Raw genomic sequence first — 23,960 nt, 5'->3', positions numbered from 1 at the left:
CCGGTTATCCTTTTTAGTTAGTTTTTCTCCCTTGTGGAACAAGGAGCTTTAATCTGGTTCTTGAATAGCAAGGATATATTTTAGGCAAGAGGAATATTGTACCAGTGACAGGCAAACATGAGGCTGTTCATCATTGCATATAGAACTTTAGGAATACCCTGAAAGTGTCTAAATCTGCTGAGGCATGAATTTGAATATTTGGTAAGGCAAATGTTGTCTTAGTCACTGGTGGAAAAACAGCTGAGTAGAACAAAGTGATACAGCATCAGTTAGAATTAGAAGGTGTAGTTGGTTTGGTTCATGGTCTCAATAATCTTGTCTTTTACCTCAGCCATTTACTTCCATACCCTAGAACTTGTTTTTAAAAATTGATAACCCTTCCATAATCTCTTAATTCCATGTGTTATACTTTAAATATGGTATGAGGCCACCATAACTATACTTAGGTCAACATGGTGACCCCCAAACCTTCGTGAATTCTACATCTCATTTGATGGAAACTGCAATTTCTAAGGCAAAATTTAACATTCATCCTTGATCAAATGCATCAGGAAAATGTGCTAAGTACCTTCATTGTAAGGTATGGTCAGGTACTTTATCAGAAAAGTTAAATATAAGGACAGAGGTCGCAATCAGTTGGCATATATGTTATCTTGGATCTTACAATGTCTTACTCAGTTGCCCAGGCTGGAATACAATGCCATAGTCATAACTCTGTAACTTCAAACTCCTGGACTCAAGCGATACTCCTGCCTGCCTCAGCCTCCTTAGTAGCGAGGACTGCAGGCAGGCACCGTCACATTTTTGTTTGTTTTGTTTTGTTTTGTTTTTTGTTTTTTTTAAAGTGTTTCCCAGGCTGGTCTTGAACTCCTGGCCTTAAGTGTTCCTCTTTGGCCTCCCAGAGGGCTGGGACTACAGGCATGGGTCACCATGCCGTATACATCTTAGATCTGGATTCAAGTACACTAATTGAACATACATTTAGGAGTCTTGCTGTTTGATGACTATGTGGTTAGGTTTTTAAGAAATTTGGAGGAAATCATAAATCTAGGATTTGCTCAGAAATATCTGGGATGGGGTTGTAGGTGATGAATGGGATCAACATGAAGTAAGATCACATCCCCAAAAGGTTGGGAAATATGGGTCCATTAGATACAAATTTCTTACAATGTAGAAAATGAAACAAAAACCTGCGTATTTCACCTGGATTACTGTGACAGTCTTAACTGGTCATCTTCCTCTCCTGTCTATTTTCAGCATCAGCCAGGGTACTGATTTTGAAATGGATTATAGCACTGCTTCAAATCCTGCAACAGGTTTTTTTTCCCTTTTTTCTTTTTAAAATAGCTTCCCCATTGTACCTGCAGCCGTTTGTAACTCAATTTTTCTGACTTCTGCACTATAGCTGAATTGACCTGGCTATTCCTCGATACCAAGCACTTTGCCGTTAAGCATTTGTCTTTTTCCCTTTGGAATGCTCTCAGCTGAGCTGTGGCTAATTCACTTACCTTGAGGTCTATTCAGTGAATCCTGCCTTGACCACCCTATTAAAAATAGTAGACCCGCTCCTTAAGCTTGTCCTACTGTCTCCTTACCCTTCTCCACTTGTTTTTGTCCATAGCATTTGTAATTTTAATATTTACAATTTGTTGTGTATTGATGATGTGCTTTTTTCTGCTAGAATGTAACCTTCACAAGGATGTAATTTTGTACTCTGGTGTATTCCAACTACCAGAACAATGGCATGTAGCTGTTTCCTGGATTGCCAAGGAACTCAGTAATAGCAGTGGGACTGGAAGAGAGAGATTTTGGGAAGGTATTGACAGGATTTCAAAACAGTATGAGGCTTGTGGGAGAAATTTCCAAGTAGCAATATTCCAGTGGGGTGGAGATGCTCATGAGAGGATCAGCTTATGGGTAGTAGCTGCTGTGGGAGTAAATGAGATTTCTTTGAGCATGAAATGGACTGGCATGCTGGGTCTGACCTTCATAAGATAAGAGACTGGTTGTAGCTAAACAGTGATTTTTTTTTTTTAATAACTTGGGTATAATAAATGAGCCTAGTTCTCCAGGGGAAACTTAATTCTTGTCTTCTGTGTCTACTATGGATAAGCACTTGTGCACTATTTTTGCAATTTTTAGATGTAGGTGTCCACATATTTTTGAGACAGGGTCTCTGTCACCCAGGTTGGAGTGCAGTGGCGTGATCTTGCTTCACTGCGATCTCTGTCTCCCAGGCTGAAGCAGTCCTCCCACCTCAGCCTTCTGTGTAGCTGGGACCACAAATACGTGCCACCACGCCTGGCTAATTTTTTGTAGAGAGGGTTTTGCCACGTTGCCCAAGCTGGTCTCAAACTCCTGGAATCAAGCAATCCGCCCGCCTTGGCCTCCCGAAGTGCTGGGGTTACAAGTGTGAGCCACATTTTTTGAGGAAATATACCCAGAAGTAACATACCAAGTTGGTGCACAACTAGGCAGAAAGGGATTCAGGGGAGGCAGTCTTGGGGCAGAGCCCATTTACAATGCCAAACCCATTCACATTCAACAGTTCTTAAAATTGACCAGGTTGTTAGTTGAATACAAGTGGTCAGCATGAACCAGTTTATTTGGAATAAATTACATTGAAAATTAAACATGTAGTCACACTGTACTGGCCTTTTTCCAGAGGCTCTTTAAATATCATAGTTGTGATTTTCTAGGTTGTTATTGAATATACAATAAACACGTTAGATTTTTCACAACACATCTCAGAAAAGCTTAAACTCCAAAGATCTTACCTGTTTGCTCCTTTCAAGAGCTATCAGTTTCTGGTTGACCTTTGATGGTTTTTAAGGAGTTTATGATAAACCTGAATATTTAGTATGATAGAGCATGAGTCAGATTAAATGCTTAACCTAATTTGCTGTACATATTTGCCAGTGGTTAAAAAATTTAAGGGTTTTTGGATTCTTGTGCGATGATGGCTTAAAAACTAGTAAAATAATGCCCAAGTGGCAGAGAAGGAGGACTCTCAGTACTGGGTTAGGAATTTTACTATTTAGGGGAGTTTATGGTAAACCAGCAAGTTAGAAAAGGGGGGCATGCTTTAAGCATAAGCTCTTAATGTGAAAAAGACATAGCGAAGGTTAATAGATTGAACTGTGAGTACGAGATACTTTAAAAAAAGTGAGAAAGAGAGAAAGCAAAACCTGAAAGATAAATTCCAGGTTTTTGTTATTCCTGTGGCTGACCTTTTTTTTTTTTTTCAAGACCTTGATGTTAAAGAGAGGTTAATGAGTTGCCCAGTTGACATTAAAGAATTTTCCCTGGAGTTCTTGGGTCAGGGTGAATCAATGTGGCACAAAGGGGAAAAAACCCAGCCAAGTGATTCTTTTAAATGACGTACTGTTTATACATAAAGTAATAAAAACACAATTGACTAGTTATGCATAACCTTAGGTACATAGTTCTCAGAGGGAGATACTCAAAACTGCCAAGTTTTGGGTAGTGGGTGCAGCTGGGGCAAGGAGACTAGAGACGAGTAAAGCAGAATTTTACTGTTCCGTTTGCCAGGCCAAATAGCAAATTGATTTCTCATGTTTGCATTTACTCAAATTGACTAATTGTATTTTCTTTTTACAGTATTTTGGAAACTTGTTCATTAGCAGTTAGAATTTCAGTTTGGTACTCAATTTAGCTTCAGACATAGGTGGACTTAGAATATAATCAAAACTGCCTTAATTTACTAAGGCTTTGTAACAGAAGAACATCTCTTGTGACTGTTAAGGTCTAAATTGCTGGAGTGAGCAGACAAGGACAAGTTACTGTGTGCAATGGGTGTTAAATGTTGACTAACCTAAAGAAAGAATAGGTATAAATAGGCACATATGTAAGTTTTCTTCCTCGGATGTTTAAAATACCTTGAACAAGTCTCAAGGACAGAGTTCATTTCCCAAAATGTCAAATTATCCAAGTCAGGTCTAGTAATTAACCCTAGCCCAAAAGGGTGCTATATAAAACAATTTAAACTCATTCGGTATTCTGAATTGTTACTTTATCTACAGTATAGCAACTTCTACTCACAGAGTTGAGTCTAGCTTTCCTTCATTCTGTGATCTTTCCATGAGATGAGGTTTTGGAAATTATTTTTATTTTTATTATTTTTTTTTATTTTGAGAGACAGTCTTGCTCTGTCCCCCAGGCTGGAGTGCAATGGCACGATCTTGGCTCATTGCAACCTCTGCCTCTCAGGTTCAAGCAATTCTCCTGCCTCAGCCTCCTGAGTAGCTGGACTTACAGGTGTCCACCACCATGCCCAGCTAACTTTTGTATTTTTAGTAGAGATGGGGTTTCGCCATGTTGGCCAGGCTGGTCTCGAACTCCTGACCTCAGGTGATCCACCCGCCTTGGCCTCCCAAAGTGCTGGGATTATAGGCGGTGCGACCGTGTCTGGCTGGAAATTACATTATTTTAAAAAATCAGATCTAGTAAAAGATCACAAATTAGATATTCTGTAGGTGATTTTTTTGTTGTTAGAAAACTGAAGGGCTAGATCCTCTTAAGAGTCTGTGTTGTAACTGGCTTAGACAAGCACTACTTACCCTATTGTGTTTTCTTTCCATTTTAGAACCACCCTGACGTAAAGGAGAAAGCACCTTATTAGAAGTGACAGAATATATATTATCTATCACTGACTATCCAGTTTAAAGAAGAGTGTTAAATCTCTGCTGTAGAGTCTAACAAAACAAATTTTTGCTTTTGCTTTCTTTTTTTTTTTTTTTTTTTTTTTTTTTTTTTTTTTTGACACAGAGTCTTGCTGTTGTCGCCTAGGCTGGAGTGCAGTGGCGCAATTTCGGCTTACTGCACCCTCTGTTTCCTGGGTTCAAACGATTCTGCCTCAGCCTCCCAAGTAGCTGGGATTACAGGTGCCACTGTCACCACGCCTGGCTAATTTTTGTATTTTTAGTAGAGACACGGTTTCACCATGTTGGCCAGGCTGGTCTCAAACTCCTCACCTCAGGTGATCTCCCCGCCTCGGCCTCCCAAAGTGCTGAGATTACAGGTGTGAGCCACAGCGCCCAGCCCAGAGTTTTACTTTTTAAAAATAATTTATTGTACCACAAGTAGCTATTGGTAGAGATGAAAGCTAGAGCAGAATGATGGAATACAGTTCATCAAACTTTAAGAAGCAATGTAGCATGTAATCCTCATAGCTTACTGTCAGGATGAAGCCATTATGTTTGCATCCAAGAACTGAGTTCACTGATGTCAACACCTAAGGGAAAGTTTTTCGAACCACACAGCAGAGACAGTTGTCATCACCTTGGTTACAGCTGTATCTCAGATTGTCTTTCTATAATACAGGTATATCTCCTGTAAGTTACCAGCATATGGAACTGGGATGAATTTTTAAACTATCATGCAGACAAATAAGATCAGTTTAGCTAAGAACTCTCTTGCCTTTTTTTAATGGTATGTGTTGTAAGTTTTTTGCTTTCCAAAACTTTCTTCTCTTCTGCCTATGAAAAATGGCAATTGATAAGAGTAGAACCAGGGTGGAGAAGAAGCAACAACCCAGGAATATCAGTGGTTTCTTCTGCACAAGGAATAAGCAGACAGTGCACTCTGTATTTTTTTGGGTCTGACTGCATCTAGAACTACTGTTCTCAGAAGGGAAGCCACTGCTGCTGATCACTTTGTTGTAAAACTGTATTGAGGATTTAGCTTTAAAATCAGATGTGAAGAATCCAAATCTGGGTTTAGATTTCTCTTCAGCCAGTTTGAATGCATAATAGCCTTTGATTCTGACTTTATCAATCAGGTATGCTGAAAAAGATCAGAAATTAACATTAATCACAAATGGACTGAAATATCTTTGAAGAAGAATTTAGTTTTCATTGAAACAAGCTAAAATTATGCCCATAATAAAGGTAGTGATTTTTATTAGAGGGTTTTTTTTTTGACATTTATTCTTTTATGATCTATGTAAAGGAAAAGGTGGAAAATATGTATAATTTAAGTCTAAAAGAAATTTGTAGTGAAACTTGATCCATAAATAATCCAAAAACTCTTGGAGGAAAAAGCAAATTTAAGGAGCAGAGCAATGAAGGTTGTCACTTTCGTTTAGAGTCACAAGCAGAAAAATGTTGCCTATTTGGCCTGATAGTGAACCTCAGATGTGCTCTTGGTACAGCCCAGGAATCACAGTTGGTTTTACCCACTCACTCCCTCTCGCTCGCTTAGGCTACCATGATGTGGTTATTTCACATTGCATGCCTGTATTGAAACATTTCATGCATCCCATAAATTTATACACCTATTTACCCACAAACATTTTTTTAAAGCCTAGCAAGCATGCTGAAAATAAGTAATCCAAAATAGTGACTATCCTGGGGAGTGAGATTTCAGGTGATTTTTTAAAAACTTCTCCACGTGCCCAGTTTTCTATAATGGGTGTGTGTTACTTTTATGATTTTAAGATTTCAAAAATCCCATAGGCCAGTTTTCAGGACAAAATTCAGTTGACAGGACTTGGGTGCCACAAATCGGATGCCCTCAGGCACCAGCCTGCTGCTCTCATTCTTTGTTCTTGTCAGGTAACAGGAATCTCGCTCTGCCCTGTGTCTGAAGGGGCCCCGCCCTTACCTTTCAGCACCTCCTGAAGGTACTTCCCTAGGTAGTACTTCCGGAGCCGGTCGTCCTCCAGAGCCTGGTCGTCGATGCCACTGGCGGTGATGTAAATGTCCATGTCGCCGTAGTTCCTCCGGACCCACCGCAGCAGCTTGCGCACCCCCCAGGGAATCACAGCCAGGCGCGTGGGGGAGCTCAGGCGGGTGATGTCCTGCAGAAACTGGATGTCCCTGTCCGAGTCGTAGCGGCTGCCGGCCAGCTGCTCGTGCATCACGAACCTAGTGGTGAAGTGGTTGAGCGCGCAGAAGTCGACCGTGCCCTTGAGCAGCCTCCTCTCGGCCTCGGTGAGGCGCGGCAGCGCGGAGCTGGAAAGCCCCCGTCGGTGCTTGGAGGCGATGTATTCCCTCATGGCCGCGGGGTAGTCCCCGGTCTTGAAGAGCGGCTCGGCGAACCAGGCGATCTCGAACTGCAGGAAGCGCTCGGCCGCCTTCCAGTGCGAGTCAGCATAGGGGTTGGCGGGTTCCGCCCAGTCCGCGTGCAGCGACAGCGACACGGCCCCGCGCTGTGACGGCCTGAACTGCCGGTCGTAGAGGCGCCAGGCCAGGGCGTGGGCCACCAGCAGGTTGTGCGCCGCCCCGTAGGTGTCGTTGCCAGAGCGGTTGTAGATGTCACTTAGCCGGTTAGGCTCGTTGATGGTGATCCAGAGCTTCACCAGGTCTCCCAGCTCCTGGAAGCACAGCCCAGCGTAGGCCTGGAAGGCCTCGGCCGTCGATGGGTTCAGCCACCCGTCGGCGTGCAACAGAGGCTCGGGGAGGCCTAGGTGGGCGTGGGTCGGATAATACAGGGTGACCATCGCAGAGATGCCAAGCTTCAGCCCCTCACTGACCACGCACCTGTAGTACCTCAGGGCCTGTCGGTTCACCGCGGACAGGTTGCCAGTGGGAAGGACCGAGGCCCAATCCAGAGCAAACCGGTAGTGGGTGACTTTCATTCTTGCCAACATCTCAAGTTGTTTTTTGATGTTTACAAAATCTGTGCATTGAGCAGGTCGTGTTTTCAGCCTCACCCCTTTCACTCGGTGCAACAGTCTGTTGCCAGTGGCGTTCCACACGTACAGGTGAGGATCGCTGAACTGTGGGGACGAAGCCACAGACTCGGGCTGTGAAAAACAAGCTCATTCAGGTCAAGCATGCGCTGGCAGACGGAGGCTCAAGTGATCTGCCTACCTCTGCCTCCCAAAGTGCTGGGATTACAGGCCGCCAGGCCTCTTCCAGCACTTGAAATCTCCCAAGGAGACCAGAAAACAGAGAAGGAGCCACACCCAGGCCCTGGCTTGGAAAACAAGTTGTTTGAGAAAACATTGGGAAGCCATTTTCCAGTTCATTTGACTTTAAACCCTAGGTTATATATGGTGGGGTTTGATGTGATTCTGTTCAAATGCATCAGGAAATTGGCTTGGTACACTCAGTTAAAAGCAATTACAAAAGAGATTCTAAACCCTGCCATAAATAGAAGACAAAGTTGAAATTCCTATTGTAGAGATTTCACTGAGAAGAGGAGGTTAGTTGACCCCAGGCACAATTCCTTAAAAAGGCTGGTGCGATGGGGTAGGCAATGACCCCTTGCATTTGCTGAATGCAAATTTCTAACTTCTATTTTAAAAATCCAGGTTGGGCTTGGTGGCTCATGCCTGTAATCCTAGCACTTTGGGAGGCCGAGGCAGGCAGATCACCTGAAGTTGGGTGTTTGAGACCAGCCTGACCAACATGGAGAAACACCGTCTCTACTAAAAAAAAAAAATACAAAATTAGCCAGGCGTGGAGGCGCATGCTTGTAATCCCAGCTACTCTGGAGGCTGAGGCAGGAGAATTGCTTGAACCCGGGAGGCGGAGGTTGCGGTGAGCCAAGATCACGCCATTGCACTCCAGCCTCGGCAACAAGAGCAAAAACTCCATCTCAAAAAAAAAAAAAGAAAAGTCCAAGTGATATCACATTTGCATCCATCATGTCTCCCTGACCCATGTACCTGTGAGAACATAGCATTTATTCATCCAACAGAATGCTGACACATTGTCTATGCAAGGCGCTTGGGTTATGGGTGGAAAGGACAGTAGACTATCCCTAGAAACTCCCAAGGTTGATGCTTGGATCTGACAGTGTCTCATTCTGTGTCTCTCCACGAAGGAGAGAACCCTGGACTCCTGTTCTAGTTCTGCCCCTTTGAAACTCAGGCTTGGCAACTATATAGTGACGGAGTAATCTCACCCACCTCACAGGTGTGCTGTGAAGACTCAGTGACTCTGGGAAGGTGCTCTGGGAACTCTAATGCGCTATGCAAACACAATGTAGTCATGACTTGGGTTTCATTTTCCCTAGTGGCAATAATTGCCTGCTAGGCCCTTGAGTCTAAACTAAAAGCCCTTAAGAAAAACATTTCCAAATTCAAGATTAATAAAGGAAAGTAAAAGTTATGTACTTGTTTTAAAGTACTTTTTTTCCCCTCATGACAGAATTTAAATACACCAGGAAAAAACTATAATTAACCTTTGGTAAATATTTTCCCTCTAATTGTTTTTTCATGTGTCATCTTTCATAGTTTAATTACAAAACCATATCACTGCCCATTTGCCATCTGCCAACCAGTTATCTAGAACATTAAGAGAACATTGATCATGTGAGCATGAAGTTAAATCTGTATATAATTAATTATTTGAGTAAAATCCTCCTAGCCTAGATGCCCAGTTTCAGTGTTTTGAAAACTCAGAACATCATGGTATTGAAAGGATGTTTATAAAAGGCAGTCTTGCCATGGGGCAAGGCAAGATCAAATAAAAATGTCTTATGTTAAAAACCTTCAGAAAGCATTAGTCTCAGCAAGTGTGTATGATTAATCTGCTAAGAGGTTAATTTTCTAGTTAAAGATGATGCATCCTAATCCCAACCCCAGCTCCCAGAGCTTGTTTCTAAAATCCTATTCCCCACCAAAAGAACGTTGTGCTCCTTGGAGAAATGGCTTTTTCCAGGAGAAGAATGAGATGAAGGTGGGGCATCTTGTGCCAGAAAATAAAGAAGTGCTTAAAAACTGAAAGGGAAATGTGGAAAAGACAGAAACAGCTTGAGGGGGTCCCGTTGACTAAATTTGAAACAATTTGAGCATCAAAAGGAACAATATCATAGTGACAATGAATTATAAAACATCAATTTTAAGAGAATCCAGCTAATAAATGTAGAGGGAATAATCTGATTAGAAGTTTACCATTTTGCAATCTACAAAGTAATGATTAAGGCAAGGTTCATGAAAGAATGTTTTGTTTGTTTGTTTGTTTGAGACGGAGTTTTGTTCTTGTCACCCAGGCTGGAGTGCAATGGCGCGATCTTGGCTCACTGCAACCTCCGCCCCCCGGGTTCAAGTGATTCTCCTGCCTCAGCCTCCTGAGTAGCTGGGATTACAGGTGCCAGCCACCATGCCCGGCTAGTTTTTGTATTTTTATTAGAGACGGGGCTTCACCATGTTGGCCAGGCTGGTCTTGAACTCCTGACCTCAGGTGATCCGCCCACCTCGGCCTCCCAAAGTGCTGGGATTACAGGTGAGCCATTGTGCCCGGCCCGGTTCATGAAAGAATATTAAAACCATGGAGTGAAATGTTGTTGAGGAATAGGATATTCATAGAGTCCCAAGTATCAACATCAGATTTCTTCTTTTTTCTTTTTTTTTTTTTTTAGACAAAGTCTCGCTCTGTTGCCCAGGCTGGAGTGCAATGGTGTGATCTTGGCTCACTGCAACCTCCGTCTCTGAGGTTCAAGTGATTCTTCTGCCTCAGCCTCCCAAGTAGCTAGGATTACAAGCCACCCTGCCTGGCTAATTTTTTTTTTTTTTTTTTTGTAGAGACAAGATTTCGCCACATTGGCCAGGCTGGTCCTGACAGGCCAGACAGGTCCTGACCTCAGGTGATATGCCCGCCTTGGCCTCCCAAAGTTTTAGGCTTACAGATGTGAGCCACCGAGCCTGGCCAGCATCAGATTACTTCTTAATTAAAAATGGAAAAGTTACCATATGGCAAATATCACCTTTTTTTCTTTTTTCTTTTTTTTAGGGGGAGTAGGGAGGAGGGACAGGGTCTTGCTCTGTCGCCCACACTAGACTGCATCCTCAACCACCTGGGCTCAAGTGATCTACCCACATCGGCCTCTCAAAGTGCTGGGATTACAGGAGTGAACAAGTGTGCCTAGCCACAAATGCCACCTTAACCAAGAAATCTGGTGATACTACTTCAACCACAGTAATATCTTCAGTAATGAAACAAATTGACATCATTTACCTCCTGATGTGATATAAAGGCACATCATCTATGTAGTATTATTTCTAGAAATGGTTAACTGAGTCATTAGACTCAGAAGAACAACCAGAGAAATCTACAGGCAGTTGGCCTGGACTCTTCAAACAGGTCAATGCCATGAGGTGATTGTCCTGAATTAAAGGAAACTAACAATACATGACAACCAACGTTTGATCTTTGTTTGCATTCTTAATCAAAGATTTTTTTAATCTATAAAGGACATTTTTGGAACATTAAAAAAATTGAATATGGATTGTATTTTAGATAGCGTTGAATCGGTGTTAAATTTCCTGGGAATCATAAGAATGTCCTTGTTCTTAGGAGATACATGCTGAGATATTTTGGGGTGGAGTGTAATGATGTCCGCAATTTATCAAAAGTTTATAAAAGAGAGAGGCAGAGGCCGGGTGCAGTGGCTCACGCCTGTAATCCCAGCACTTTGTGAGGCTGAGGTGGGTGGATCACGAGGTCAGGAGTTCGAGAGCAGCCTGGCCAAAATAGTGAAACCCTGTCTCTACTAAAAATACAAAAAATTAGCTGGGCGTGGTGGGGGGCACCTATAATCCCAGCTACTTGGAAGGCTGAGGCAGGAGAATCTCTTGATCCTGGGAGGCAGAGGTTACAGTAAGCCGGGATCGCGCCATTGCACTCCAGCTTGGGTGACAGAGCAAGGCTCTGTCTCAAAAAAAAAAAAAAAAAAAAAAAAAAAAAGGAGAGAGGCAGAGTTGAAACAAATATGGCAGCAAGTTAACAGTCAGTCTTGATGAAGGGAATATGCATTTCTATTGTATGTTTGAAATTTTTCAAAATAAAATGTTAGAGGAGAAAAGAATGCTAAGAGGCTAGGGAAAATAAGATAGAAATGTGCAAAGTTAGGCTTAGTAATTTTTTTTTTTGAGACAGGTCTGTTGCCCAGGCTGGAGTGCTGTGGCATGATCACGGCTCACTGCAACCTTCCTCCCGGGCTCAAGCGATTTTCCTGCCTCAGCCTCCTGAGTAGATGGAATTATAGATGGAATTACAGGCCCACGTCACCACACCCAGTTTTTTTTTGTAGAGACAGGGTTTTGCCATAATGGTCAGGCTGGTCTCAAACTCCTGAGCTGGAGTGATCCTCCCACCTCGGCCTCCCAAAGTGCTGGGATTACAGGAGTGAGTCACCATGCCCAGTCTGGCTTAGTAATATTTTTTAAGTATTACTTTAATGTTGTCAGTCTCCCTATAGAGGACATTTAGTTTTCTGCATACGCAGTGTCTATCCGTATATTTATTGGCTGATTTTTCAAAAAGCACCATAATTTTTCTTGGCAAACCATTCATCCTTATTTATTTATTTATTTGTTTATTTGTTTATTTATTTATTTATGTTTAGGCTAGCCAAATCAAGCAGTGGGAGTAGAGAAGGAACAGAAATCTGTAACTGGTTGTAACCAATAAGTTGTAAACACCACCACACTCGGATCAGCCTTATCCTCATTCTTAATCCAAGTGGTTCAAGTGAATCTGGCTCCTTGCTGGGCTCCAGAGATGAGCATGAAACCCAGACCTGACAGATCACAGAACTGCTTTTCCTGACCCCATGATCAATTCTTGCTCTGAAATGTAGAAAGGGCAGACATTCACAGTATCTGAGGAACAGGTGGGTTTTAGCTGAAGCAGGAACTTGTAGGTTGGGTCTCCCATACAGGCGGGCAAAGAAACTCTTATATCTCCTGGGGTCTTTGCTAGGTCTGGAATTTTGAAAAATATAAACCCAATTACAGTGATAGGGAAAAAGACGTTTTTGGAGCACTTAGCAAAATTTGAATATGAATAGTATTGAACTCTCCTGCCTCTGCCATGTGAAGGAAGAGGTAGGAAGTGGCTCTGGAGGGGACACAAGCTGAAGATGTTTATTCTGCTCTCTATACCTTCCCTCTTTAATCACCCTGAGCTCTTGCTAAAGTCTTGTTTAAATATCCACAGGGAGCTGGGTGCAGTGCCTCACACCCGTAATCCCAGCACTTTGGGAGTCTAAGGCAGACAGATTGCTTGAGGCCAAGAGTTCGAGACCAGTCTGGCCAACATAGTGAAACCCCATCTCTACTAAAAATACAAAAATTAGCTGGGCATGGTGGCAGGCACCTGTAATCCCAGCTACTTCGGAGGCAGAGGCAGGAGAATCGCTTGAATTCAGGAGGCAGACTGCAGTGAGCTGAGATCACGCCACTGCACTCCAGCCTGGAAGACAGAGTGAGACTCTATTTCAAATAAATAAATATTCACAGCTGGGCACGGTGGCTAACACCTGTAATCCTAACACTTTGGGAGGCCGAGACAGGCAGATTGCCTAAGCTCAGGAGTTTGAGACCAGCCTGGGCAACATAGTGAAGCCCTGTCCCTACTAAAATACAAAAAATCAGCTGGGCAGGGTGGCAGGCGCCTGTAATCCCAGCTACTCAGGAGGCTGAGACACGAGAATTGCATGAACGCAGGAGGCGGAGGTTGCAGTGATCCAGGCAACAAAGCAAAACTCTGTCTCAAAAATAAATAACTATATAAATATAAGTAAATATCCACAGGGGTTGAGATTCATAACCTGAGAACTTTGCTAATTCATGGTTTGAACCCTTTTGTCTCGTCTCAATCCTTGTACATCTTGTCTTTCCATATGCTTCTATTAATAGAATACAGGCATGTCTGAGCACACCTGTAATCCCAGCACTTTGGGAGACTGAGGCAGGCAGATCACTTGAGGTCAAGATGTTCAAGACCAGCCTGGCCAACATAGTGAAACCCCATCTCTACTAAAAATACAAAAATTAGCTGGGCGTGGTGGTGTGCACATGTAATCCCAGCTACTTGGGAGGCTGAGGCAGGAGAATTGCTTGAATCCAGGAGGCAGAGGTTGCAGTGAGCCGAGATCACACCACTGTATACCAGCCTGGGCAACACAGTAAGACTCTGTCTCAAAAAAGAAAAGAAAAGAAGAGAAAAAAGAAAAGAAGAAAGACAAAACAAAAAGCTGGGTATGGTGGCCCACACCTGTAATCCCAGCACTTTGGAAGGCCGAGGCAGATAGATCACCAAGGTCAGGAGTTCAAGACCAGCCTGGCCAACTTGGTGAAACCCTGTTTCTACTAAAAATACAAAAGTTTGGCTGGGCGCGGTGGCTCATGCCTGTAATCCCAGCACTTTGGGAGGACAGGGTGGGTGGATAACCTGAGGTCAGAAGTTCGAGGCCAGTTTGGCCAACATGGTGAAACCCGTCTCTACTAATAATACAAAAATTAGCCAGGAGTGGTGGCACACGCCTGTAATCCCAGCTACTTGAGAGGCTGAGACAGGACAATTGCTTGAACCCAGGAGGCAAAGGTTGCAGTGAGCCAAGGTCGCGCCATTGCACTCCAGCCTGGGTGACAAGCAACAAGAATGAAACTCCGTCTCCAAAAAAAAAAAAAAAGAAAAATTTGCCAGGCATGGTGGCAGGTGCCTGTAATCCCAGCTACTTGGGAGGCTGAGGCAGGAGAATCGTTTGAACTGGGGAGGCAGAGGTTGCAGTGAGCCAAAATCGTGCCACTGCACTCCAGCCTGGGCAACGGAGCGAGACTCTGTCTCAAAAAAAAAAAACAAAACAAAAACAACAACAAAAAACAATGCAATAATGTGGTGTGGTATTGTGAAATCTTAAAGCATAGTGGTTGGAAGACAGACCTAGGTAACTTGGGCAAGTTATGTAACACCCCTAAACTTCAGTTGCCTTGCCTGTAAGATGAGGGTTTTAAGATTAAGTAGGTTGGATGCAGTGGCTTGCACCCATAACCCCAGTACTTTGGGAGGCTGAGGCAGGATGTTTGTTTGAGCCCAGGAGTTCTAGACCAGTCTGGGCAACATAGTAAGACTCTGTCTGTACAAAAAAAATCAAAAAATTAGCTGGGCATAGTGGTGTGAACCTGTAGTCCTAGTTCAAGGTTGAGGTGGGACGATCACTTGAGGCCAGGAGATTGAGGCTACAGTGAACTGTGATTGTGCCACTGCACTCCAGTCTGGGTGACAGAGCAAGATCCTGTCTCAAAAAAAAAAAAAAAAGATGAAGTAGAGAGAATGTGCATACATAGAGCAGTTAAATCACTGTGCATCTGGAAGCTTGAAGACAGTATGTTAACAGTTCTGCTGGCAGTTGTTAGCAAGTTGATAGGTCTCACTTTCCTCCCCCCCGTAAAATGAAGGATTTGGAACGGGAGGTCTCTAAGGTCTTACCTGGCTCTAAAAGATGATTTCTTGATTTCCAGGTAGCATAGCTAAAATAATAACAACTAAAAGGTGATCTCATTCATTCAGCTGGTTCTAAAAGATGAGCACCTGCCATGTGCCCAGCACTGCCCTAGTGAGGCATATAGCAGGCATCAAAGCCTCAGACATTTCTGCTGTCATGCAGCTTGCATTCTAGTAGGGGAAGACGGGTGATAAGTATGGAAAATGTGGAAAGCACATAGCATGTCAGGTGGTGGCGAGTACGCTATAGAAAAGCAGGAAAAGAGGAAGAGAGGTGATAGGAGGATGGTTTTTGGAGTAGAGGGAAGCCTTATGGAGAAGGTGACTTTTGAGGACAGCTTAAGGTGGTGAGGAATGAGACATGTGGGGAGGCTTCACTGGGATATAGAGACCTCAGAAGGCAAATTACCCAACTCTGTGAAACATCAAGAATCAGTTAAACAAGGTGCTGCTAATAATTTGCTTTTGGCAGAACAAAAATCTGAAAACAAATTTCCTATCATTTTGACATTACTATTATAACAAAAACCTGACTCAGAAATGACAGTAAGTTCCCTCTAGACTGTATGCTCCTTGAGGGCAGCCTCTTCACCGCTCCATCACCAATTATGAATTCTGGCCCATGAAAGGCTCTCAGCATTTATTGCCTTCTTTTTCTCCCTTCTCTTTCCCTAGCTCTCCTTCATAACCTCCATACAATTGTGGTATTTGATATTGTCTGACAGCTATCTCTTAGCTGTCATTGAGTAAATGAAATAGTGTGTGCTGTTTTTCCCAGTTTATGGTTAATTTGGAAGTAACCACTTACCTTAAGAACAGATTCAGTGACACCCCAGGAGAAGTCACAGGGAAACTGGCCCTGCATATCTGGCATGGATTCTTTTAAAGAAAAACCATTTTCTCGTATGATCTGTTTGTAGTAGAGTGCCGAAGACTTAGGTTTCCGCTCTTTCTGTTTACTGTTAAAATCCACATAAAATAATCCTCGGCGGATGGTGTAAGCATCCTGCCATTCAAAGCCATCCAGGAGAGACCAGGCAGTATAACCAAACACTCGTATTTCATCTAACCTTATTGCTGCACAGAGAAGAGAAAGCAGAGATGTTCAGAGGCCTAAACATTCTAGTTCGTGTTTACAATTTCACTAACATGCCAGAGGACAGCATATTGTAAAACGAACCTTTCCCCTAATTTTCAGGTCTGCTGTATCAAAGAGAAAATTCATGTTTATACTTCAAAAGTGGCAATTATTTTCATCCAGATTGGTATCTCCTTATCCCCCAACTCCCGCTTGGAACAAGTGTATGTCATAGTTAAAGGATCACACCTTAAATACTCCTGAGACTTGGTGTGCAAATCTGTGTCAGAGGGCATGGTAATTTCCAGAACTCTTTGGGACCAATGCATATGTGTGCTCATGACCAAGAGTTTCTTATTTCAAGTTTGAGTTGGTTCTTATTTGTGGATAAGCTATTAATTCTAGGAAACTATCCTTCAAGGAGTTAAAAAAAAAGCTGCTTTTTTTTTTTTAACATAAATGAATGTAGACATAAGGAGGTAAAAGAAGAAAAGTGATGTAAGAGAATGGGAACTGGCTAGGCTAAAGAGCAGGGGGCTGAGGAGCTTACCCTGCTATGCTCCAGGGAGCATGCTATTGGGCAAGTTTCTTGGCCTCAGTTTCCTCATTTGTAAACAAAAAAGATTGGAAAATAGGATCTCTAAGGACCTTTCTAGCTTTAAAACTCTGATTCAGTAACTTGTAGGAATTGTGTAAAAATGAAATATGAAAATCAACAGGCAGGGCACAGTGGCTCATGCCTGTAATCCCAGCACTTTGGGAGACAGAGGTGGCTGGATCACCTGAGATCAGGAGTTCAAGACCAGCCTGGGCAACATAGTGAAGCCTTGTCTCTACTAAAAATACAAAAATTAGCTGAGGATGGTGGCAGGCACCTGTAATCCCAGCTACTCGGGAGGCTGAGGCAGGAGAATCGTTTGAACCCAGGAGGTGGAGATTGCAGTGAGCCAAGATTGTACCATTGCACTCCAGCCTGGGTAACAAGAGCAAAACTCTACCTCAGAAAAAAAAAAAAAAAAAAAAAAGGGAGAGAAAAAATCAACAGCAGCAGTCCAAACAACAAATACCCAAATTAGCCCTGAATCCTTTTTTCTTTCTTAAAAGATTTCACTTCTCTCATAGAAATGCCTTCTCATCTCTGCATTTTTGGGATTTTTATCACTGACATTCTTTTCCTAAAATGAGGAAAATCCAAGCCAAGAGTTTCCAAGAAGATAAATATGTTCAACAGGCCCTGGTTCTAGTCTATAGCTGTTGTAGGGTCCTAAGGAGAGGTGGAATGGTAACACCTGGGGAATGGACACCCCTTCTGCCCAAGAGCATAGCGTTTGACCCAGACCCTGTAGGCAGAGCTTTGGCCCCCATGTGCATGGCCCGTAGCTGGGCGTGGCTCGGTTCCATGCTGTTCCTTCCTGCAACTTGGGCAGCAGGGTCTTGCTCTCCCTCAGGACCCTCCCTGAAGGCTCTCTCCAGCAGCACCTGGGATTTTCTTCCTGGCTTGTGACATCTAAAGAGAGCAACAGAATTTTAGAAAGATCCACAGAGAATCCCTTAATATGAGAGTGAAATAGAGCCCAACTCCAGGGAACAGAACCATCGTAACCTCAGCTTGTCTTCTGCTCCGTTGTTTCTATCAGCCACCTGTAGATGTCACTACTTGAGTAATAGAGGAGTGAGGGGCTAAGTGGGGGCCAAAAGTCTCTGGGAGCAATAGAAACAACTCATTTTGTCTTCAGACCTTTTCATCATACCGTCATGTAATAGAGTATAAAGATCACAATTTCCAGAAAAGCTTTCAACATCTTAGAATAAAGTACTACTGTTAGGAAACTTTAAGCATACCTCTTTTAGCACTGTGTCCTTTATAAAGAATGAAACAGCATCTTCTTGCCAATTAAGGATGTAGCCCCAGTCTGAAAAGATTCTGTTCTCAAACTTTTATTTAAAAAAGGACATGGGAACAACATAAAAAAGTGCTGTCAACATTGAACAATACAATGGCTGGGTGTGGTGGCTCATGCCTGTAATCCTGGCACTTTGGGAGGCTGAGGCAGGTGGATCACCTGAGGTCAGGAGTTCGAGACCAGCCTGGTCAACATGGTGAACCCCCGTCTCTACTAAAAATACAAAACTTAGCCGGGAGTGGTGGCAGACACCTGTAATCCCAGCTACTCGGGAGGCTGAGGCAGACGAATTGCTTGAACCTTGGAGGTGGAGGTTGCAGCGAGCTGAGATTGCGCCACTGCACTCCAGCCTGGGAAACAAGAGTGAAATTCCGTTTCAAAAAGTAAAGAAAAAAAAATTTCAGGCTGGGTGCGGTGGCTCATGCCTGTAATCCCAGCGCTTTGGGAGGCCGAGGCAGGTGGATCACTTGAGGTCAGGAGCTCGAGACCAGCCTGGCCAACATGATGAAACTCCATCTCTACCAAAATATAAAAAATTAGCTGGGTGTGATGGCGCGCACCTGTAATCCCAGCTACTCAGGAGGCTGAAACAGGAGAATTGCTTGAACCCGGGAGGCAGAGGTTGCAGTGAGCCAAGATTGCACTGTTGCACTCCAGCCTGGGCCACAGAGTGGCTCCATTTAAAAAAAAAAAAATTGGATAATACAAAAGGCCGGGCTGGGCATGGTGGCTCATGCCTGTAATCCCAGCACTTCGGGAGGCTGAGGCGGGCGGATCACTTAAGGTCAGGAGTTTGAGACCAGCCTGGCCAACATGGTGAGACCCTGTCTCTACTAAAAATACAAAAATTAGCTGGGCGTGGTGGTGGACACCTGTAATCCCAGCTACCTGGGAGGCTGAGGCAGGAGAATCACTTGAACCCGGGAGGCGGAGGTTGCAGTGAGCCAAGATGGTGCCACTGCACTTCAGCCTGGGAGACAGAGAGAAACTCCGTTTCAAAAAAAAAAAAAAAAAAGCCCAACAATAATAGTTACATATTCAAAGGTGATTTTAAATATCCTGTAAGTTTTTAGAATTTTTAAAAAATTAAGCAAGTGTACAACCAACCTTGAAGCACCTGGCTGAGGAAATTCTTCATCATGTAGATGGCCGTGGTGTCTTCTGTTTTCACACGACTGTCTGTGAACCAGCCATTCTCAGCAATCAAGATTCGAGGGTTGTTGTATTCCAGTTTAATCCAGTTCAGCACTTCTCTTAAATTGAGCGAAACATTTTGTCCCATTTTAGCCATGGTGTTTAGGGGCTTGAAGTTGTTGGGTCCAAAAGAAAAGGCAAAGAAATCAGCTGTGCCTCTCATCTCATTCTTCTCTGCTTCAGAGAAAATGGGTAGAACGGAGAGCAACTTCTTTCTCATCCCCTCTGGATAGTCGCCATCCCCATGGATAGGGTTGGCAAACCATCCAAGCACAGAAACCATGGATTGTTGACATTTGAATATATCCATCGTGTTTTCTGACCGGTTTGGCTCAATCCAATGAGATCCCAATGTGATCGATAACCAACCCTTCTGATGTGGGCGGAAATGTGTGTTGTAGTTATGCCAAACTTTCGAGTGAGCCTAAAAGAAGAAAATGTTATTAATCTTTGTTGTCCTCACTTACAAGGGCTATAACATGGCTGGTAAATGGTCTTTTCTTGGATAAAATTAATGCAGCATACAGTGATTCAGGGGAAAGCTGCCAGGGAGCCCTGATGACCTCAAAGTCTGTTCTCTATGCCCCTAGTGCTTCCAACCTAAAACTTCTGCTCCAGGAGAGCTGGAGGCTGGCAGAAAGCCTAGTCTAGGCTCTTATTTCCCCTCTGCGTGGCTCCCTTCCTGGGCCCTCTTGGGGTAGGGTGTAGGATTTCCTCCTCTACATAAGAAGATACAGAGCAGTGATTTTTTATTTTTTTATTTTTTTATTTTTTGAGACAGAGTCTCCCTCTGTCGCTTAGGCTGGAGTGTAGTGGCATGATCTCAGCTCACTGCAACCTCCGCCTCCCAGGTTCAAGCAGTTCTCCTGTCTCAGCTTCCTGAGTAGCTGAGATTACAGGTGCACACCACGACACTCGACTAATTTTTGTATTTTCAGTAGAGACAGGGTTTCACCATAATGGTCAGACTGGTCTGGAACTCCTGACCTCAGGTGATCCACCTTCCTTGGCCTCCCAAAGTGTTGGGATTACAGGCATGAGCCATCGTGCCCGGCCCAGAGCAGCTATCTTTCACCATTCTACAGAGTCTCCCTTTGGTCCTAATTTAGAAGTCCAGGACAACACAGGCCCTGAATCCTATAAATGAGTAACAATAGAGCCCACCTCCTAGGGATGTTGTGAGAATTGAGTGAATTAACCTGTGCAAACTGCTTTAGAATCATGCCTGGCACAGAGTAAGCTCTATATAAGCCTTAGCTATTATAGCTATGATTATTAAAGGGTGGTAGGCACTGCCTACAGCAGAAGACCAATGGAAAGAGTGTAAGCTTTGGGGTCAGCACACCTAGGCTTGAAGTTCACGTACTTATTGTGTAACCTTAGGCAAGTCACTTAAACTTTCTGAAATCTCTTAGTATCCTCAGTTGTAGAATGAGGTTAATAACAACAATATCCACCAGGCGCGGTGGCTCATGCCTATAATCCCAGCATTTTGAAAGGCCGAGGTAGGCGGATCACCTGAGGTCAGGAGTTCGAGACCAGCCTGGCCAATGTGGTGAAACCCCATGTCTACTAAAAATACAAAACTTAGTTGGGCATGGTGGCAGGCACCTGTAATCCCAGCTACTTGGGAGGCTGAGGCAGGATAATCGCTTGAACCCGGGAGGCAGAGGTTGCGGTGAGCAGAGATTGTGCCACTGCACTCCAGCCTGGGTGACAAGAACAAAACTCTGTCTCAAAAAAAAAAAAAAAAAAAATCCTCTGTAAGGTTGTTGTCAGATTTAGAGCTAATATATGCATGAAATATGTAGCATAGAATAGAGCATGTAGGAGGTACTGCCAAAAGGTGGATGTTATTATTATTGGTCTTCCTGGAGTTTGCATTTCCAGTTGAGCTCTCTTACAACACAGCCTCGTGATGGGTTTCTGGTCCATTTAATATGATAGATACTTCCTGAGCACTTACTTCCATGCCTGGCTTGTCCTGGGCTGAGAGACTGAGATAGATGGCACAGGAACTTACCCTCAGAAAGTTTCTTATCAGGAAAATAAGGATGCAGCATGTGAAAGAGAAACATAAAATGGCATAAAATATGGCATTAAATTTAAAAAAAAAGTAAAAGTCAGAAGCCATGGCTCAGTTAACAGTCACAGCCACAGCTGAAGGAGCAAACATTAAGGACTCCATGCCAGTTAAATGCCAAGGCCACTTCTGTGTCCCAGTTAGCTGTGGAATTGTCCTTCATCTGTGTCATAGCCAGTCTCTTTCCCCTCAGCATTTGACTTGCTTGTCTTTTGACATCTCTTCCCTGGTCTCTCAATTTCTCCATTATTTGAGTTTTTGTTTTTTTCTTTGAGACAGAGTCTTGCTCTGTCACCCAGGCTGGAATGCAGTGGCACCATCTCAGCTCACTCAACCTCCACCTCTCAGGTTCAAGTGATCCTCCCACCTCAGCCTCCCCAGTAGTTGAGACTACAGGTGAGTGCCACCACGCCCAGTTAATTTTTGTATTTTTAGTAGAGATGGGGCTCCACCATGTTGGCCAGGCTGGTCTCGAACTCCTGACCTCAGGTGATCCACCCGCCTCGGCCTCCCAAAGTGCTGGGATTACAGGCGTGAGCCATCGCACCCGGCCCCCACTATTTGCGTGTTTCTAAAACGAATGCACAGACTCATTATCTTTAGCACACAGGGCCTGCTTTCAGTTTTGTTCCTTAGCTTTTCTTTTGCTCACTGGAGATATTTTATATCAGGATAAACTGTCTGAAACTGCCTTTTATGTAGGTCAGAGACAACCAGATATGAACAATGGATTCAAACCAGATCGATCCTGTGGACCCTGAAAATATTCCATAAACCCTGTTAGATGGGGAAAGTAGGCATTGAGGTAAGGGGTGAGGATTCTGAAACGTGCCATCCTGCTTTATGCAAGGAAAAACAATTTAAATAAATTCCTGGAAGATTTTCTGGAGAAATAAATGCCTTGAGGTATACCTCTGTCCACTTGTCCTTACTCAGTTTTCACTGGAAGATTCTGGTACCATTTAGCACCCACGTATTCCCAAGGATCCTTAAGAATGCTTTCCTCGGGCTGGGCATGGTGGCTCGAGCCTGTAATCCCAGCACTTTGGGAGGCCAAGGCGGGCGGATCACCTGAGGTCGGGAGTTCCAGACCAGCCTGATCAACATGGAGAAACCCCGTCTCTACTAAAAATACAAAATTAGCCGGTCGTGGTAGCACATGCCTGTAATCCCAGCTACTCGGGAGGCTGAGGCAGGAGAATCGCTTGAACCCAGGAGGTGGAGGTTGCAGTGATGCAGTGAGCTGAGATCGTGCCATTGCACTCCAGCCTGGGCAACAAGAGCAAAAATCCGTTTCAAAAAAAAAAAAGAATGCTTTCCTCTTGGTTGGTGGTTGGGCGGGTGGCTCACACCTGTAATCCCAACACTTTGGGAGGCCAAGATGGGAAGATCGCTTGAGCTCAGGAATTCGAGATCAGCCTGGTCAATATGACAAAACCCCGTATCTACCAAAAAAAACCCAAAAATTAGCCAGGTGTGGTGATGCGTGCCGGTAGTCCCAGCTACTAAGGAGGCTGAGGTTGGAGGATCATTTGAGCCAGGGCGGCGGAGGTTGTGGTGAGCTGAGATGGCACCACTGCACTCCAGCCTGGGGGACAGAGTGGCATCCTGACTCAGGGGGAAAAAAAAAACTTTCCGACCGGGAGCAGAGGCTCATGCCTGTAATCTCAGCTATTTGGGAGGCTGAGGTGGGCAGATCACTTGAGGTCAGGAGTTTGAGACCAGCCTGGCCAACATGGTGAAACCTCTTCTCTACTAAAAAAAATACAAAAATTAGCTGGACTTGGTGGCATGCGCCTATAGTCCCAGCTACTCAGGAGGCTGAGCCAGGAGAATCACTTGAACCCAGGAGGCGGAGGTTGCAGTGAGCCTAGATTGAGTCACTGTACTCCAGCCTGGGTGACAGAGCGAGACTCTGTCTCAAAAAAAAAAAAAAAAAATTCCTTTCAGAGAAGTATTCAGAATGTAGCCTCTTTCCTTGTCTCTAACCTGAGATTGCAGCTTCTGGAAGAATCACAGAGGAGCCTGGGACAGACACTACCTTAAATGGTTTCAGCTATTTTTTCCGGGTTTTTCTGGGGCTAGAATCACGACAGAAATTCTTGAGAACCGCTTTTTTTTTTTCTGATTAGAAACAAAAGCAGTCATAAATTACTAGATTCAAAGGAGGGCATTCTTTGTTTTTTTCTAACCAGTCACTTAGTCCCTTGGTGGCCTTAGAGCTATCATTCATGGAAGACCCAGTGATCAGCACCTCCCTTTAGGCCTATTGTGCACCTCTCTATGCAAACTGGAAAGCACTGAGCCCGTGTAGCCTGGATTCTGAGCCTTAAAGTTGTTGCTTTGCAAATTTAATGTCTTGCCTTTGCAGACACTAAATTTCAGTGATTACATGAAAGATGACCTAAGTTGTGATAAAAATCTTGGTTACATCAGCCTTTGAATGAGAAACAGTAGAGCTCAGAAGACATGTCTTTGCAGTAGCTTTCCATGCAGGTTTT

At 43.9% G+C, this 23,960-nt stretch overlaps 1 protein-coding gene across 1 annotated transcript in view; it reads right to left on the bottom strand.

The window, feature by feature from the left end:
• Positions 1 to 2,577: 2,577 nt before the first annotated feature.
• Positions 2,578 to 23,960, bottom strand: part of KLB (klotho beta) — a 44,712-nt gene continuing 23,329 nt past the window's right edge. The window contains exons 2-5 of the mRNA XM_054484645.1: positions 19,290 to 19,800; positions 16,009 to 16,277; positions 6,625 to 7,768; positions 2,578 to 5,805 (exon numbers count right to left, since the gene is read on the bottom strand). Of these exons, the coding sequence (XP_054340620.1) occupies positions 5,420 to 5,805; positions 6,625 to 7,768; positions 16,009 to 16,277; positions 19,290 to 19,800 (2,310 nt within the window). The 3' untranslated portion in view covers positions 2,578 to 5,419. The remainder of the gene's footprint in view (positions 5,806 to 6,624; positions 7,769 to 16,008; positions 16,278 to 19,289; positions 19,801 to 23,960) is intronic.

The sequence above is a fragment of the Pongo pygmaeus genome, chromosome 3 (genome assembly GCF_028885625.2).
Source record: "Pongo pygmaeus isolate AG05252 chromosome 3, NHGRI_mPonPyg2-v2.0_pri, whole genome shotgun sequence".
Lineage (NCBI taxonomy): Eukaryota > Metazoa > Chordata > Mammalia > Primates > Hominidae > Pongo > Pongo pygmaeus.
This window is presented reverse-complemented; position numbering and strand designations above follow the sequence as displayed.